Source organism: Apium graveolens, chromosome 3 (assembly GCF_009905375.1).
Source record: "Apium graveolens cultivar Ventura chromosome 3, ASM990537v1, whole genome shotgun sequence".
Lineage (NCBI taxonomy): Eukaryota > Viridiplantae > Streptophyta > Magnoliopsida > Apiales > Apiaceae > Apium > Apium graveolens.
In genome coordinates this window covers 12,043,655-12,062,862 of record NC_133649.1, presented here as the reverse complement: position 1 = coordinate 12,062,862, position 19,208 = coordinate 12,043,655, and the positions used below count along the sequence as shown (strand labels likewise).

At 34.4% G+C, this 19,208-nt stretch overlaps 2 protein-coding genes across 4 annotated transcripts; one reads left to right on the top strand and one right to left on the bottom strand.

Moving 5' to 3' along the window:
- The first annotated feature begins 1,837 nt into the window (after positions 1-1,837).
- LOC141711692 (alpha-1,3-arabinosyltransferase XAT3-like) lies at positions 1,838-3,920 on the top strand. The gene is made up of 4 exons (XM_074514310.1): positions 1,838-1,956; positions 2,027-2,190; positions 2,293-2,592; positions 2,674-3,920. Exons 2-4 carry the CDS (start codon positions 2,073-2,075, stop codon positions 3,831-3,833), a joined length of 1,578 nt encoding a protein of 525 aa, XP_074370411.1. The 5' UTR covers positions 1,838-1,956; positions 2,027-2,072; the 3' UTR covers positions 3,834-3,920.
- Positions 3,921-4,033: 113 nt separating this feature from the next.
- Positions 4,034-17,765, bottom strand: LOC141711690 (histone acetyltransferase HAC1). Of its 3 annotated transcripts, none has more exons than XM_074514308.1 (17): positions 17,404-17,765; positions 17,039-17,150; positions 16,509-16,827; positions 15,916-16,437; positions 15,730-15,833; positions 14,056-15,594; positions 11,539-11,835; positions 11,171-11,449; positions 10,356-10,484; positions 10,064-10,264; positions 7,887-8,029; positions 7,476-7,791; positions 7,037-7,176; positions 5,854-5,935; positions 5,345-5,737; positions 4,872-5,089; positions 4,034-4,692 (listed from the first exon to the last, which is right to left on the bottom strand). In XM_074514308.1, the coding sequence occupies exons 1-17, from the start codon at positions 17,532-17,534 to the stop codon at positions 4,575-4,577; spliced, it is 5,043 nt and encodes a 1,680-aa protein (XP_074370409.1). In that variant the 5' UTR covers positions 17,535-17,765; the 3' UTR covers positions 4,034-4,574. The 3 variants fall into 3 exon arrangements, with proteins under 3 accessions (XP_074370409.1, XP_074370410.1, XP_074370408.1); XM_074514309.1 differs by having other exon boundaries at positions 14,056-15,582; XM_074514307.1 differs by having other exon boundaries at positions 14,056-15,833.
- Between the last annotated feature and the right edge of the window lie 1,443 nt (positions 17,766-19,208).

Sequence of the window (19,208 nt, the reverse complement as noted above, 5' to 3'; positions counted from 1 at the left end):
ATTATTTTGATAAGTTTTTCATGATTTTTGTGAGCTCGTATACAAGACATTATATTAATATGGTTTATATCATTGGTGGTTTGAAATTAGTTAGTGAAAATGTATGTTTGTCCTCCCTCACAGTTATAAGAGACTAAAATGAACTTCAATTTTAAGATCAGTATGATTTTTTTTTATTTTTTACTAATACGACGGATAGTATTATATATAAGTACTAATATAGTACTAATATGACGGATAGTGTGAGTAAAGTTTTATGGAGTCCACCTTTAATTGGAGTCATCGGAGTCCATATATGTTCTGCAAGTAAAATATAGCTTAAAATATTGCAAAACATATTATTTTTCGACAAACATCACTATTCTATCAAAAATCTTGTAGATTGCATACATTTTACAAGCACAACATTGCAAAAATATATATTCTACAAAACATGTTTAGTTTGCAGAACATAAATGTTCATGTTGCAGAACATACATATTGTACCGTAAATATATGAGATTTGCATGATTTTGTTGAAGTTATGCTATTTGTGTAACATGTTTTGCAAAATAACATGTTTTACAATATATTTTATTTGCAGAACGTAGATGGACTCCGAGGACTCCGATAAAAAGGTGGACTCCATAGAACTCAGCCCCGGATAGTGTTATAAGTATGTATATGTTCTAATTTTTTTTACAACTATATATATATTTTTAAGAAATTTTGGGCAAAAGTGAAATCTATAACTAATTTTTTAGACTATCCAATGATCGGTTATTTAATAATGAATACCCATAAACTTTATAATCCACAGAATTACTAGCAAAAACTATTGTAGATTCATGTGCCCGCAACAATGTGCGTGTAAAAACCTCATTTTGTAGGCTTATTTTTTGTAAGTAATGTAGATATATCAACGGCACTCTCTGTTCTTTTCTAAATGTTGTGTATGATATAATAGTTGTATGATGGGTCAATTTTTGTTTTTGAGAGGAATTTTATGAATTTTTTGTGTAATTTATAAATATACACAATATTATACGAAAACCGCCTTATTTTGTCACAACAAAAGAGTATTGTCTGCACGAAATAATATAAATTGTTGATTAATACAAATTTACTTAATATTAATTTTAAATTTTAAATAAGCATTAAATTCTCATTTTCATTCCATCTACGGAACACGGTCTCCATTCCATAATATTAATCTTAATTTTAATCGAATTCTTTCTCCCATAATATATATGTAATTTCAAGTTTCAATAATATGCAAACAATTTTCCTAAATTATTATTTTTAATTGTATAACAACTATTAAGAGTAAGTACAAATTTAAGATAATTTGTATTCTTATAAAAAATTAATATATCTAAGACGGGTATAACTGAAAGGTATTATCAAATTTATTTATTTTATAAGTTAAAATAATGAAAATCTATGGGATTGTGGGAATATTTAATGTTATAATTCTATAAATTTTATACTTTATAAAACTGCTATATATGCTTTTTTTTATATATATCTTAAATATCTATTAAACACCATACAAACTTTTTGAGCATGCATCTTGTGTGTATCTTCTTTTACAATATGGACAAGTTGATCAACTTTTTTCTCCACAAATATGATGTGGTTGTGAATGTAAAACAACGACATTTTTTTTTCTTAGAGCAAAACTTCAAATTCCATTTGTTTTAAAGTGGTCTCTAATTATTTAAAGTTGATAGCTCCTTAACAACAACACACATGTTGTTATCTTTCTCTAATTATAGAAACAAAGCTCTTGATTGTAAGGTAATGATTGTAGTAATATAAACAATACCATCTAATTTGAGAAAACACCCTTATTTCGAATAAGAAATGTTTGTCAAATGAAAATGACCCTGTTTAAAATGAGTTATCATATATTTAATTTGAAAATTAAGTACTAACTACCAGAAAACAACGCAGGCTCAACCGTTATTCAATTTGGTGAGTATGAACAAAACTTGGCTTACATGTAAATAAACTAATGACTTGTTTAACTAATTATGAACTACAGGAACAAAAGGACATCCAGCTGGTACTGATTTTCTACTGTTCTAGAGATGAAGGAGGCTTCAGTGCTGCTTTACAGTGCAGCCCGGATTACGTTCATACTTTTTCTCGTAATCCATCTAATATACACAGAGTTTTTTGCTTTCAAGGCTGCGCAGATTATGCCATGTATGTGCCATGTCTATGAACATGCTAAGATATTCATTTTCAAACTATATGGTATTTGATATCATATGATTGTAAGTTTGTCTTTGGTTGCTGATGTTGCAGGGAAACCACGCTTGTGGAAGACAAATGGTAATCTCCCAGCACATTCAGTTAATACTACTAGTGCCGCTGAGCTAGAACCTATAGGTGAGGTCTCTGAGCCAGCACTAGTAGATTATGTCTCTGAACTGAAACAGGATAACAAGAACAAGTACTTGAATATCTCTGAACAAATAATACTCGTGGAGGAGGACAATTCTACAATTGCCCTTCAATCACTTCCACCAACTAAACAGCAGGAGCCTAATGGATTACAAAAGCAAAACTCTCCGTTGGAAGTTCTTTTATCCAGACTCGTTCCAGGTCCAATTCACGATGATTATACACTACATGATTCATATAATTAATTTTAGTCATATTCTGATTTTGTGTTGATTTAAACAGAAGAACGTCAAAGGAAGCTTGAATCAACAGGTTTAGCTTGTGATTCTGCAGTTCACTCCCTTGTTTGTGTGGTAAGTAAACCAGTAAAGATCGTCGACAAAAAGTCATCAGGAGTTAGTGTGCTATATGAATCGAGCATTTCTGCACCGGATAAAACTATTGTTAGGCCTTATGCTAGGCAAGAAGACGAGGATCTTCTAAAATCTGTGACACCAGTTGAGATACTTCAACAGGAAAATAGCTCTATAGAACAAGCCTGTCACTACAATCATGATGTTCCAGCAGTGCTTTTTTCGTCAAGTGGTTTTACAGGAAATCTATTTCATGAAATGAATGAAATCATCATCCCTTTATTCATCACTTCTTTTCAGTTTCAATCAAATGTCCAATTCATCATTACTGACCACAAGGCTTCGTTTGTTAGTAGATATGCCCGCCTTCTCTCTAAGTTATCTCGTTATGAAGTGATAAATCTGGCTGCAAATAGAAGCATCGTCCATTGTTTTCCAGGAGCTGTTGTGGGGTTAAAGTTTCATGAATTTTTAGGGTTTAATTCAAGTGAAATTCCACAAGGTTACTCCATGAAAGACTTCAAGCATTTTCTTAGAGAAACATACAGTCTAAAGACACCGAATGTTGCTACAATAACAAAGCCTACTCTCTTGCTTATATCACGTCAGCATTCAAGGACATTTCTGAATGAAAACCAGTTGGTGACTATGATGAAAGAATCCGGGTTTCAAGTGATCGTGGCAAAGCCAAAGAGGATGGCAAATCTGGTAAAGTTCGCAAAACTCGTGAGCTCATGTAGTGTTATGGTTGGAGCTCATGGTGCCGGCCTGGCTAATGAAGTGTTCTTGCCAGCCGGAGCAGTAATGGTACAGGTGGTGCCACTAGGCCTTGACTGGGCATCAAATGCTTACTTCGGTGAGCCAGCTTATGATATGGGAGTGCATTACTTGGAGTACAAGATCGAACCTGAAGAAAGCTCACTCATCAATTCTTACAAACGAGACCATCCAGTAATTGCTGACCCAACCCGGGTCTTGTTTAAAGACTATCAAGCCGGCAGAGCATTGTACATTGATGGACAGAACATGAAGATTGATCTTGCGAGGTTTAAAAAGACACTAAATGAAGCACGTAAACTTCTACGATAGTAACGGTTGCCTTCAACTTTTTTACAGTAGATTGTATTTTGATTTTTTCTATGATAAAGCAATAAAAAGATGTAACAATTTGACCCCTGTTACTCGTGTTACGTACCTTCCATGATACACAGTTTCATATAAATAAAAAATATAACTCAACAAAACTAGTACAATAAAACAGAACTATTATACCTCAAGCAAAAATAAAGTATCCAAAACAGAACTAGTATAAGTATTATACCTCAAGCAAAAATGTTTTTTACATAATCCACTGAGGAGCTTTGGAAGGAGGGAGAACTATTTGTATAGAAAATAAAATAAAAATAAATAGGGAATGAAAAACGACATAACAAAACCTCCCTTCCTCCTGATACAGATACATCTCTGTCTTCTCTGTCTTTGTATATACTGTTACAAGTACACCGATCACTGAGCCAGATGAAATTATATTTCAGAGATTTCAAAAAAAATAAAATAATCATGGGCCAAAAAAAACAAACACTTGCCGCAATCGTCACACCACTGTAGCAAGTAAAGGACGCTGCAACTGCAAATGAATGAATTTGTCATCAATACAGTTGCTCTATACAAGTTCTTTCCTTTCACTTCTTCCCTGTTTGTGCATCAACAAACACTTCTTTCGCTCCCAGCTAGGATGCCAGGCAACTGTCGTCAACACAACAATAATGCCTCCCCTTTTCACTCATTATACTTGAACCCAGACATCCATGTACATTTACATCTTAACCATTAATTGTTTCCATTTGCAGCAACCTCAGCAGCTCGTTGCCTCATCATTTCCGTTACAGCTGCTCGTCGCCGACTATCAGATTGCTGCTGAAGCCTTTTCAAATGTTCCTTTAAATCTCTGCATGGATGTCAAAATATTTCAGCAACATATAGAATAAATTGTTTTTAAGACTGTATATACAGTCTAATGTGAGGCACTCTACTTCTTTCCAATAGATGCCACAACTACTAAAGCATCCCACTTGGGAACAAGGCATTAAAAGATTAAAATAATGAAAAATGTTTCGATATAAACACCTGCAGCGTGGCACGTGACACTCAGATTCTTTGCAAGCTCGAGCATGAAGTTGAAGTAGATACCACATCTTTTTACAAAGAACACAACCACCAGAGGCCCGAATTTTGCATTGTATGCCATGCCTGAAAAGACCTTTCACCTTGCGACAATTTGGATATTGGCAATGAGCGGAACGACACTGAGATGCATGCACCAGAAGATCGAGCATTTTTCTAAGCTGCAATAGCAAAGGAAACCAACTCAGTCCCCGAATATCAGAATTATGAATAAATTCTAAATTATACTCCCTCCGTCCCACTGGATTGTTTACGTTACATTTGATTAGAGCTAATTTTTAAAAAAATATATATTTTCTGCTTAAAAATTTAGCCCTTATCCAATATGATTTCCTACTACGTGACCCAGATTCTACAGATAAGACCCTCATAAAGCAGTTCACGTGAACTATGCTAACTTTGGATATGTTGTTTACCTGGAGAACTCGTAGTTGCCTAGCTTCTTTATTTTGTGCATCACGTTCTGCTAGGGAAGGATGATTAGTCAATTTATGAGGATGATCAATTCCCCCATCCCTTTGATAGCACCCATTGCATACATCATAATCAGGGCATGTTTCACAACGCCAACCTTGACCAGCTTCTATGTCAAGATGACATACATTACAGGTTGTAACAAAAGCAGGAGCAGTGGGATTGTGAAGATGGTAAAGGACCATCATCGAGGAATGTTTGGCACGGCGTAAAGTATCATACTGATAATGATTTCCTTGACAAAGGCTAAGAAATGCCTGACGCGTATCGAAGAACTCACTCTCAAGAATCTCATCTTTATCCTTGGTATCCACAGGGACACCTTCAATTGCAACCTGACAAATTTTTGTTTACCCCAACTCTATAAGGACAGTAACAAATTAAAAAAAACATGAATTATTAAGGAAAAACAAAACTACTACGAAAAAGTTGACAATCACAGTGAACATACCGGATATAGCATATGCGAGTCTCTTTGATTACTAATAGGATGTCTATCACACTCCTCCAAATTTCGTTCAACTTCATAACACCTATATGACACAATTAGATAAGTAATATATATAATCAGAAAAAGAATGCTGAATCTTTACTCTTTATTGCTGCAAGTTTTATAATATATAAACAGTTCAACTCGGGTCATCAAAGGATAATAATCTCTAACAGACCAAGACGTGCAATCAAACATGTTCCACGACACCATGTGCTGCTATTCTTTTTTCACGTGATCTCAAGAATCACAAACTTTAAGTAAAGTAGTTATTAGAGCTACTACAATAGGGGTGCCAAATCCAATGTGGCATGACGCTCTTGGGTGCCTTCCTATTGGAGTCATGAGGGTGCCAAAGGAGTGTGAAGAGAAGCAGCCAACTTTTGGCACCCTCTTGGCACCTCCTCTAAATGGAAAATACTCAGATGTTGCACTAAACGTATATATTGTTCATACCCATTATACTACATTTAGTTTTTATATTATTTGTTTGGGGACCATCTAGGCACCTCACTTGGGGTGCCAACTATTGTACTTGAGGGTGATAAATGTGATATAAATAAAGGAACAAATAAAAAATCATTATTTATGATGAGTTGGACATGTTTGGCACCTCTATTGGATGTGCTCTTAAATGCTATCGTATAGGCTCTGTATCAAAACTACAACCATGCTTTAGTATGCAATTCATAAAACAGAATTCAAAAGCAACAGCAAGCTTGGAATGTGGTATCAAGCCCTGACCCTCAAGGATTTACTGAGCAGGTCAGTGTAAGACTGAACAAGTCAATACTCAATACTAGCTTAGGTAGCCACACAGTGACTTTTTACATGAACGAAAACCCTTCGAAGATTCAATCTGCATATTTGTATTATCGCAGCTTGTAAGCATCTACCCAGTCCCAATGCGAGACTGAAAAAGTGCCTAATTTATTTAGAAGATATTACATTGCATATGTAAAATAATTCTTCAGAACATTTATCTCAATTTATCGAATTACGAACGACTCCAAGACGGTGAGTTCCAATTTTTCTCATCTAGCAATAAAATATTGTCAAGATGGAAAACCAATGGAACATTGTAAAACAAACTTTACAGCAAGTCAACAAAAGAAATATTCAAGAAGTCAGATTAGATACTTACTTATCGCATAGCTGAAAATTTTTGCACTGGTTGCAAACCCAACGATTCCCAGATGCCATCTGAATACAGCAGTGACTGCATGAGTGCTGCAAGTGAACCATGATAAAATCTTCCTTCATTGGGCTGATTGTTTCACCAAGCTACAAAATGTAACAAAAGAGTGAGGCCAACAAACTATAATATAATTCGTTCATAGTAAGCAAAAAATGGTAAAAGAAAAAAATATATTTATATAATAACTTTGGCAATTAAATAATTATTAAAGAAAAAAACTGATTTTAATCTTGTGACTGCCAAAAGAAGAAACGTACAGCTCAAGAAACACTGTGAACAATAACAAAGTAGATTATAAGAAATCACATGCAAAACCCACTTTTGAGAGACTATCTACAGAAAAATGGATAAGTTAATATCTGAAGCTCAAAAATGTTTAGATTACTTTATGCATTAGTAACAGATCCTTTGATGCATTTCCAGAAAGATCAGCTTGACCAAACGCTTTTAGAGCTCTTTTTGAAATAGTTTTCTTTGTCAGTCCTTTCTTATGAAGTTTTTTTCCATCCTCCTCCTGTTGAAGCTGATATATAATGTCCTCAGCTGCACCCGGCCAATAGTCTCCATCAAAATACGGTAGTCGAGCTGCAGTTACTTTAGCTTTACATTCACCAACATTTGGAACAAAGAAATGATCGTACATATTAGTTAGCTCTACTACAATATCTTCCTTGGCAGCTTTTCTCAACATTGATAAATACCTGTTATAAAAACAAGAAATATACACATCGACTGAGTACATAATCAAACTTGAAACAATATGATATTTGTCATCCGAAAAGAATTTTTAGCTCACCATTCCCGAAGCTTATCAGATTTTGGGGTCTTCTGAATTTCTGGATGACAATATAAAATATAATCTTCGCCCTTGAGTGGAGGACAGGCCCATATATAGCAACTAGTGAAACCACGTTTTTTACAATATTCTAGGTATCCAATCTGGAAGGCGAAACAGATAAAAGTTTATTACAATTGTGCAGAACTAAAAGTGCGTGAGCAAGATGGGCAAAAAATGCTGCAAAATAAAACACCACATAAACAAGTTTCCAAGAATTAACCAAGGCTTTGAGCTACAATGACAAACTCATATACTTGTCCATGAAAATTAAAATCACAAGAGTTTCATAGAACTCGAGCAATTCTTGTTAATCAGTGTTCATGGAAAACTAGATATATTCATCTGTCGAACAAGGTTAGACGCACAACAGAGCCCCTGTTTCGGCAATTTTTCCTTTACTAATAAAGTAAAAATTGGATAGATAAATTACACAATAAGACAGGGACTTAAAACCCTTGGTGTGTGAATCTTCAGTTCTTCATAAAAAATTGTAATTTATAGTATTGTTTCCACAAAATGAAGTGCATGGAAGTGAGCTGCCTGGTATACAAAGGGGCAAAAATTAATAATGTTACAAAATGATCAGATATCTGAAATATATTTAGCTTTTTAAAAGAATAATTAAATTTAATTGTTTAATTATAATCAACACTTTATTAACTATGTAAGAGTAATTTTTTCCAATTCCAAGTTTAAACGATAATGAGAATTTATATATATACACAAGACTAAGATCTTATAAATATTAAATTCACATCAACATTAGAGAGTTTTCAAAATGAAGTAAGAATCTATATATCTCATCTTAAATATTAGTAAAACCAAATGCAATTGATATCATTTGATTGTCATTTTATTTTATCATCTTTTGCCCATTTTAGTCCTATTCAAAGTATACATAAAAAAATGTAAATTTATTTTTTTGTAGAGTTTTAATGCTCTAACTTAAAATGATAATTATTATAATTACAAAATTATAATAAGAAAATAAATAAGGTTTCAAATAAAGTGATCATATGAAATAAGCAAAGTTGGAGTACACACCGCTATCTCAGTTAAAAAATCAATTTTAATATGATGTATATAATTAATGAATTTAATCTTACAATACAATATTTAAAGCATGGAATTGACATTTTGTATAATCAATATATACAAATACACACTATAACCATGCACGGGAAACTAATATAACTCTACTGATAAATGTACTCCTCAATGAGCTAAGAGTACTTTTGTGCAGGATCCATAGTTCAGAAGGTAGAACAAAAAAGCTAAGACAACAGAATAGTCAGTATACAGCTTGATGTCAGGATGAAAACATTCCATTTTTTTCGCCACAAAATTGCATTTATTTGACAAATAAGGATGTAATATTAGTTACATTAAAATTTTAATGTGATTAATAGAAAATATTACTTAGCTTGGATAAAAGGTATTAGATATCTATTGAATATTGGTAGTAGTTCACTTCATTTGATTATAAAGCATGACTTGCAAAATTTTGTACTTCTTTGCAATCGTTAAGAGTTTTTGGTTAATAAGTCACAGAGAGCTTTAATTTAGGCAGCTCAGGTAATTATTACTGCATGAGGTTAATTTTTCTGTGCTAATTTAGGGGTTTACCTTTTTCATGTGTGAATCTCTATAAATCTTTTTCTACCACAATGCGTAGAAAAGCTCGCACACCTAGCCTTCTCTTTTTCCATTTTTTCCGATCACAGTATTCTAAGAAACTTTGTGCACGAACCCAAAGAAGAAAGGGATAAAGCCATTACATGTTGCCTATTGACTTCTAATCCAGTAGCAGGTATAAAGAATTCTAGAGGCAAGGGAATATTTTTAAAAATATCCTATACTTTTTTAAGTGTTTTAGACAGCAAAAATCTAAAGACTGAAGCGAAATCTGAAGATAATAAACTAAATATACAATATAGGATTCCAAGGGACCAAATAGGATTATCTTTTTTTCAATATTTACACTGACAACGCACTTTTTGAATCAGAGTATCAACAAAATCTCATGGTGCACTCTGAATAATTCAATATAACAACATATAAAACATCACAACAGTAAACTGCTACAGTGCTACTATACAGATGAAATTATGAAATAAATTAGGCAAACTACTGACCAGAATTTCATGGTAAACAAATGTGCGGAGAGCCTCTCCTGTCACAGTTTTAATCTCCGGTCTAAAATACTTCACTGAATCCAAGTAAGATAGATAAACACGGCGATGATTTGGCTGCTGACACTCTGCTCCAAATTCTTGAACATACATGCCAAATAGGCACACTTCCACGCCTTCAATTTTCTGAAACAGCAATACTACCTGGTAGAACAGTACCATTCAATATGAGATCAGAAATATACACTCTACAGGAGAATCAAGGTCATAAATATATTGCATAACTCATCACTACCTTTGACTTATACCCAAACTCTGTTGGGTAATTCTCTTCTTGAAAAATCTCAAGGAACCTCTGCTTCACGTCTAACTTCTTGTCAACCGATGACACAACTCTAATAACAAGAAAGTCTGCTCCCGGAACCTGGTATACCACAAAGAAAGATTCCAGTACATATAAAAAAGTCAAAAGTGTAGCCAGAAGTTGCTAATCCACCCGACCAAGAAGTAAAAGAAAACATAAACATGCTACATGTGCAGAGTACAGAGTACAGAACTCTTTCAGTAACTAACTTCAAAAAAATCCAGTGATCCAAGACAGGCATGTATTAATTAGAAAAATTCTACAACCCATCTCCTAATATCTCCCTCACTCCTTTCCCCAGGGCCTCCCAACCTCACATGATTTTCACTTTAACCTCTCTCGGAAAAAAAGAAGGTAAATATAAATTGGGAAAAAGGGTATATATCAAAATAAATTAGTATACATGCCAATATATAAATAAATAATATAAATTATGAATACATGTAGCTTTGATTGTAGTACATGCTGCAAAAGTCCTATAACAATAATTAAGGAGAAATACATAGATTAAAAGGTGTATTATCAATAGTGGCCTATAAATATGATAAAGACTAAACCAACATACATAATCTAGTTGATCCTCTTGTATGTACGAAAACTTGGACACATACACAATAGAAAACAGCATTATCAAAAAGTAAATGTCATTCATTTAACATACAGAATTAATTTTTTCCAAAAATAAACAAAAAAAGATAACCACGGCGATAACGGGTAAACAACAGCAAGCAAAAAAAGTGATAGACCTCATCATAAGATTTCCCCTGCACCCTTGCCCTGTCCATCCTCTCCTGCTTCAATCGTTTAAATAATCTTTGCTCTATATGATCACTGAGAATTGTCCTAGGCAAATCTTTAGCTCCAAGAACTGCACTCTGCGGCAAGGGCGTACGCTCCCCTCTTTCTACTTCATCGATGTAGCAGTTTGGGCAAGTATACTCAGCCTGACCACCATCGTTTCTCCGTCCATTAAACAGTGCACAAATTTGATGTTGCCAAGCTTCACACTTGTCACATTGAACCCACTGCACAAAGTTCTAAGAAGTTAGATTTCTAAAATTGGGCAAACTAGGGCCAAGAAGAAAATAGAAATATTAAGGTACACATATCATACCCATTCTTCAGTATCTTCGTCATTTTTCTTCTTCTCTAGTCTTCCCTTTGGAATAGAAGTTCCATCAGCAATAATTGTTTCTCCACGGGAGTCATTATGGCACGGGATGCAGAAGTAATGTCGCGTGTCGCCGGCTCCAAAGGTGTAATACATTGCGTTTCTTTTAATGCGAGCACCACATGGGGTGCAATATATTGGTGGTGGTTCAAAAGTAAGTTTTTCAACTGCACATAGCTGACAAGAGTTCTCGCTCATTGAATTCTCCATGGCTTGGTTCCTTTCTGCCTTTGCTTTACTCTGTCAGAAAAGAAATATAAATACTATTTTACCCAAATTGGCAATACAAAAACATGTATGTAAAATTTAAAAAACACAGCTCTCTTCTAGCAAAATTGTATGGATTATAATATGCAATATCAAAATATATATCAGAATACCTAGTGCTACACACTAGACACAAGTGAAAGGTTTAAGATTTGTAAACTGGCCTATATTTATCTGGGTGTCTTGCCCTACCTAACACTTCACAATGTATCCAAGGGCCAGTTCGGGGTAGAGTGCATAAGCTACATTACTAAAATTAATCATAGATCTACTTTAACCGACAAGACACTAAGCTGATTGACATATAACATTCTTTATGCATATGCAAAATACTTTATAATGATGATATTTTCTTAATCTATTTAAATGCAACTAGTTAGATAGGCAAGGAATAATATAAGAGGACCAACAGGCCCTAAATATGTTTTGCATATGATACAGAAATGCTGAAATACACAGGAGGAATTTAATGAAGGTTACAGATCAATTATGGCAGCTAATAGGTTGAACTGTTTATGATCCTTGGCAGTCCTCTCCCAACTAATTCTGGGTCATCTTTCATCTGGTCGGAGTTACTGGGTTTGTGCATGAATACACAGGTCACTCAAATTCCAAGTACGGATTTGGATGTAGTTGTAGACAGGGAGACAAAGTGTAGTTCTGCCACCTATGGGTAGTGTGCTGCTACTACTGCCTTGGATTATTCCTCTCCATTTCAAATTGGTTTTAGTCGTTTCACGATTCAGTCTACTCCATCAGGGAAACATTACTTGATTCTGTTTTGCATAGTTTAAAGAGGTATACTTCAGTTTGTAAACCTATTGTTCCATGTTAAAATATTGGTCACAACATCTACATCCATTATCGGGCAAGGGGCAGTAACTACTCTAATTGGAAATTTCATCTCCTATTGGCATAGGAGTTAAGGGTGAAAAAGTGCTTTCGTTGTTGTGGAATAAGAAGCCTTCGTAACAAGCTTTCCCTTAACTACCCAAACCTCCCAATTTATAGTATCCCGTAAGCTCTTAAATTGACTAGGGCTGAGCTTGCACGTTTTGAAAACTATTGTCATAAAAAAGTGCAAGACCTAAGTTTGAAGCGTGAGGCGCGAAACGCCATTAATCGCACGCCTTTTGACCCAAAAAAAAAATTACAAATTTAACAAGAAACTAGTACTTAACATAATCTTAACATTCAAACATAATTAAAAAAACATTAATAATATGATAATAGTGTCTATAATTAAGGCTTAACCTATAAGGTCCTCGAGTTCACAAGCTTCTGTGTCATCTAGCCTAGATGAATCCACACAAAGCCATGGTACTTGAGCATGTATCTTTTAGTTTTCTGATCTTAAATATGTCCTTCAACATTATATCAATACAATGCGCTGCACATGGTGTCCAATAGATATGTGGATACATTCGCATTAGAATTTTTCCAGCCTTTACAATATTTGCAGCACTATCGGTGACTACTTGTATAACTCTACTTTCTCCAACAGATTTAACACAGTGCTCTATCAACTAAGCATCGTTTCACCTGTTTTTGAATAATTAGAAGCATCAATTGATTCAAGACTTCAGGGTTTTCTCCTTTTACCCTTTTTAAGGGTATTATCCCCTATTATGTTATCAGCGCCTTTTAAGGGCCTTTTGAACAATTTCAGAATCGCACTAAATCGCTTAATTTCGAACCGCGCACCTTGCGCCTAAGGGCGAAGCGCCATTAATCGCGCCTTTAACAACGTTTCCTCACTCCTATGCAACAGATTAATTAATTGTTGGTAATTACAAATATATTTATATTTGCCCAAGACTAATAATTAATTATGATATTGGTCCACAAGACAGAACATTGAAATATAATAAAAAGCTTTAGTGTTAATGATTATGTTTAGTGTACGGTTCTCGACTCTTCCTCGAGAAATTCATCCCAAAAGGTAATCATAAAATCTCAGAGCTGTAAGGAGATGCCCGCAGTTTACTACCTAGTCTTACTGCATATCTCCCTGCTGTGTGCATCATTGTTCTCAACATTTTTTCATGAACTGACAAAAACTAATTTCAGAAACATATTTTAAACATTACAAAGCATAATAGATTCATCATATCAAGAACAGGATCACAGTAAGTCACAGGAAATGCCTAATTAAATCAACACATAAGAGACATATTTCAGTTAAATACTGACCTGGCCAACCCACTGCCTGAGACCTTTGATATGCTCTCGAACTTGTTCTGGAGTGAACAATTCAGTTAATGATACTCCTTGTATATTGGGCTTCCCGGACTTGGTTGCAGCAACATTTTCATTAGATAATGTCACAATCCCATGGTTTGCAGGATCAAGTTCTTTCTCAGTCTTAATGCTTTCTTCCTTAGGGAAGCCAGTCGGCTCACTTGTGATAGCAGAATCACTATCTGCCATCCGGTTGAAGGTCTTATCAATGTTTTCCTTCTTTTGCTCAAAAACACCGGGACTCTCACGAGCAGTATTTGGAAGGTTTTGTATCTTAATGCCTGCAACCTCAGATTTTATTACCCCGCAAGTATCACCAGTTTGGTTTTCCTCATTTAGGCCGTCGGGCAGAACATGAGGTTCACCAATAGAAGAATATGGTAGAGCAGAGCTTTCACGTTCAGAGTCAATGGATTGTGACGGCTGCTGCTCGATCTTCATGCGTTTCAGAGATGGCTGCAGATCTTCAGAAGTTGGAACAACTGACTGAGTCATATTTAATTTGCTCAGAGCATCTCTGGTATCATTAGTTTTGAAAGAACCATTTGCTGACAAAGGAATGCTAGACTTGGAATCCTGATGAGCGCGTGCCTTAATATGCATCATTATATAATTCTTAACTGGAACGCACACGGGGCATTCTGGATGCTTGCACTTCTTGTGATGTTCAATTAATCTTTTGGTCATGGGGCAACGAGGATTAGGACATCGAGCTAGAAAGCATCCATCCACATGTCGCAGAAGTTCTTGGGCAGCAACACAATACTTCTCCGGACATCTCCCTTTCGGAGCATTACATGCACGAGCATGCCTCAAGAACAATAACCACCTTAGCTGGTTCTTGAACTGCCGGTCACAATGTGCATTAGAATATTTAAGCACAGAACCATTACCACTACAGGGCTCTGCAGTTCTATCAGTAACATTTTGGCAAATAATTGAACCCTCTGAAGATAGGTTATTTTGCTGAGCATCACCTTGCCCACATGTTCTCTGACTGAAATCCCCTTGAATATTATGCTCTTTAGAGATGCTTTGCATCATGTAAGGTCCATCTTGGGATCTAGAACGCCATTGACCTTGTAATACTCTCTCTGAAGGAACTCCATCCATACTTGTGAACTCATTATGAGGATCTGTAACAAATGGTTGCTGATGTAGAATTTGTTGCATCCCTTCCTTCGTTTGAGACTGAGCTGAATAAATTACCTGGGAACTAGGTGGAAGAGAAAGTGATTTATTAACTCTTGATTGATCTTCAGATAAGTTCTGGTATTGATTCTGTACTTCAGATGATTGGAACTGTCCAGAGAACTGAGAGTGTAAAGACTCCTCTTTTCGCTCTATCCCAAACTCGCGCTTTATCTGACTGGCCACATTAGATGTCATTTGAGCTTGACTTGCTTCATTTTTAGGTAAAACATGTTGCTGCTGACGTTGGAGGTTTTGTGGTCTTTGCTGTTGAACAAATTGCTGTTGCTGTAATTGTTGCTGTTGATTAGAATGCATAATATTCTCTTTAAGTGGATGTGAAGACTGAAATATCATCTTTTCTGATGTAGAAATTAAATCTGGCCGACTAGCTAGCGAAGGAGAATTCAATTTTGGTGCTGACTCTAAACTTACTTGTATCATATCCTGATTATTTTCTGATAACTCGGCAGATGTTACAGGACAATAAATGCTCCCTGAAGTGGATGAATCAGCCATGCCGCTCACATATCCATCACCTACCAAAAAGGAGGAAACATTGATAGAAAAATGAGTAATAAATATCCTCAAAACCTTAAATAGTGATAATTAAAAAAGTACCCTGAGATATTTGTCGCTGCTGTTGATCATGTTGCAACAATTTCGATGAGTTGCCATAGAGTGGGGAAGATAGGTAGCGCTCAGAGATTCCAGGACCTTTTGCAATCTGTATATTGTTTCCAATTGTCCCCAAACCACTAGTCAAGGACCCACTTGACAATCCATATGACTTCTGCTGCACACCAGACCTAATACCACCAACCATTTGACTGCCGAGGTTGTGCAATATACGACTGTTTTGACTGCCAAGGTTCTGCTTATGCTGCAGAGATTGTGCTGCAACTGTAGTTCCAACATTTGAATATGCCATATTGTCAGAATCCAAATTCATGACAGGTTGGTTATAATTATTATTCTGAATGTTATTGGAATTATTATTGATGTTGTTGGAACTATTAAATCCAGGAGTGGGTATCATTTGGCTTGCAATTCTCTGTCCACCAATCGATGGACCCATTATATTGCCACTAGAACTAATTGAAAATGTAGAAGGTGACTGCTGATATCCTTGCGGCAACGTCCCTGAAATATTGAGTATTGTTACTATATTAATACCATTATACACTTTGGCAGTAACAAGAGTTCAAGAGTACCTTCAGATGAATGGAAGGATCCACCGTGCATGCCGCCAGATATTGTGCTCCTAGTGGGCAAGAAGTTTCCTGCGTTTACAGCGGAGGATGCAATATTATTAGAACCGCCAGAGGCAATCATGGAACTATCTACGGATGATGCAACCATCAAGCTTGAGTTTCCACTTTGAGGCATGCCAGGAGTTGGAATCATCGTACTGGTAGAAGATGAAGAATTCACATGTTGATGAGCAAATTGTTGATTGGAGTTGTTCATAGGTTCTCTTCTAATCAGAATGCGTAGGCGATTCTCCAAGGTCTCCAAATTCATGTACTCCTCCTAAATACAAATGAAACATAGAAAATATCACAATTAATACAAATAATGATATAAAAGTACCCCCAATTATGTTGACTGCGTTACAAATACATTAAATTCTAAATGCATAGTATTAAGATGCATTCAAGGGAGGGAAAAATTCAATATATGGGTGTAGTTAGTATAAAACATCACATACTAAAAAGACAGGGTATAGTAAGTACTATCAAACCTTTGAGGTAGCATTCTTGTAAAGACCTTCCTCCAAACGTTTTACTACGTCAAGCACCTTCTTTGTAGTTCTATCATTGGCATGCGGCTGTCGACGCATCAGGAACTCGTAGCTAATAACAAATAGGATAGAGATTAATTAATAACTTCATTAGTAATCACCACCACAACTTTAATCACGTAACAAGTAAAACACAACCACATTCATCACATACATATTCATATTAACATTCACTAATTAAGCAAAATTAGCTCATTATTCAAATAAAAACGCTTTAATCAATCAACAAGCCCGTAAAATCCATACACCAATAAAAACGTAATTCGACAAACTATCGAAACCAATAAAACAGTATAAAGCCTTACATTTTAGTAGTCATAAATCTACGAGCACTCAAATGGTCAGGCTCCATACTAATATGACCACCACCTGAAGATTGTATCTGCGCCGCTGCACCACCGCCTTGATTAGACATATGCTGCGGTTGCAAATTCATCGCCAATTGTAATTACATCAACCCCCAATTTTCAATTACAAACCCTAATTTTTGAAAATTTGGGGAAAGTAAAATTGAAAAAAATGGTGCACAGAGGTGATTAAATAGGTGGAGATGATGGTACGGCGATTGAATTAAAAAAAGATTGAGTGATTAAAAAAGCCCTAATTTGAGATGAAATAGAGAGATTGAATTAGCGATGTGAGTCTTGATCGTACAAGTGATGTGAATTTCGGGCATAAACTTATTATTACATAACCGGTAGCTATAATTTGTTATATTACAATTCTGCCCCCATAAAAATGGGTAACAATGTACTTTAAATTTTTAAGATTTTTTTAAGTTATTTTCAATGTCAAAAGAATTTCTAAAAATATTTGATTTGATAAATATTTGATACGATTAAGATTTTCGGGATTTTTTGCGAATTGAAATTTCACATGTATTTGGTTTTTAAATTTTTTAGATATTAGGGAAGAGGTTAGAAATACCTGATAATGTGGTGGTAATAAATTTATAGTTAAATATTTATTAAAAAAATGAAATATTATTTAACTTTAAGGATATTCCATTTGAACATGTCTTAATTATAATGTATAATTGATATTGATTTGGTTGTCATGAATAAAATAATATATATAATGTATAAAATAAATAGCAAAAGACAATATAGCTTTTTTACATGTAATTTTCTAAACAAAGATGAAATGAAGAAAAAAGGGAAAAAATATTTTATATAAATATATAAATGTGTAAAAAAACATACTATATTTAAAGTATTAATTTATTTTAAAAATAAGTGAACAACACCTAAAATGATTATTTGGCTCAACTTTAGTACAACATAATTAGAATAAAAAGTAATCACCATGTAAATATGTTTTACAAGTAAATTACTTTAAAAATAGCATAAATAAGTTTTTGTATTAGTTAATTTGTATATTAATTTTCAACATATAATATTTTAAAAAATATATCATATTTACATAGATATAATGTTAAATGAAATAAATTCATATTTATAGATATTTGTTTAAAATTTAAGGCGACATACATACATATATAAGTAAAGTTAAAAAGTAAAAATTAACTAATAAAATCAACAAAGATTTTACGCAAATTATATTTTCAATATTTGAGCCAAGTTAAATATATGCACAAAAATCTAGCTAAGTCCATATCATATCGACCACTTTTCAAATTAATTTGTATCAAAAATGTTCAAAAAATTTAGAACCCGAAATACGGTTAATCCAAATTGAAAAAATCAGAAAAATCCAACCCGAAAAGGAGTTTCGGCCCATTTGACCCGCTCACATACCTTAAATAGACATCTTTTTTTCTTAAAAATTTGGCACGGCCCAAACCTGAAAATTTTGGATAAAAGTCCATATTTTAAAAAGATGGGAAAAAAATCTGGTTCGACCAAAATAAAAGCTTATATTTTTCAAAATATCTTGATAGAAATTTGATACATTTGGTTAGTTGTCGATTTGGAATATTATTTGACAATCGTTACAACTTTAATTTTAATTTTGTGAAACGATAATCAGGAAAGTAGATATGTTATACATAAAGCCCATGGTTCGATAGTAGTGGGGTATTTAACCAGTACTATGTTATTTACTTTCAACGATCATTAACGTTGTGTTCACAAGATTTTTTACAAGAGAA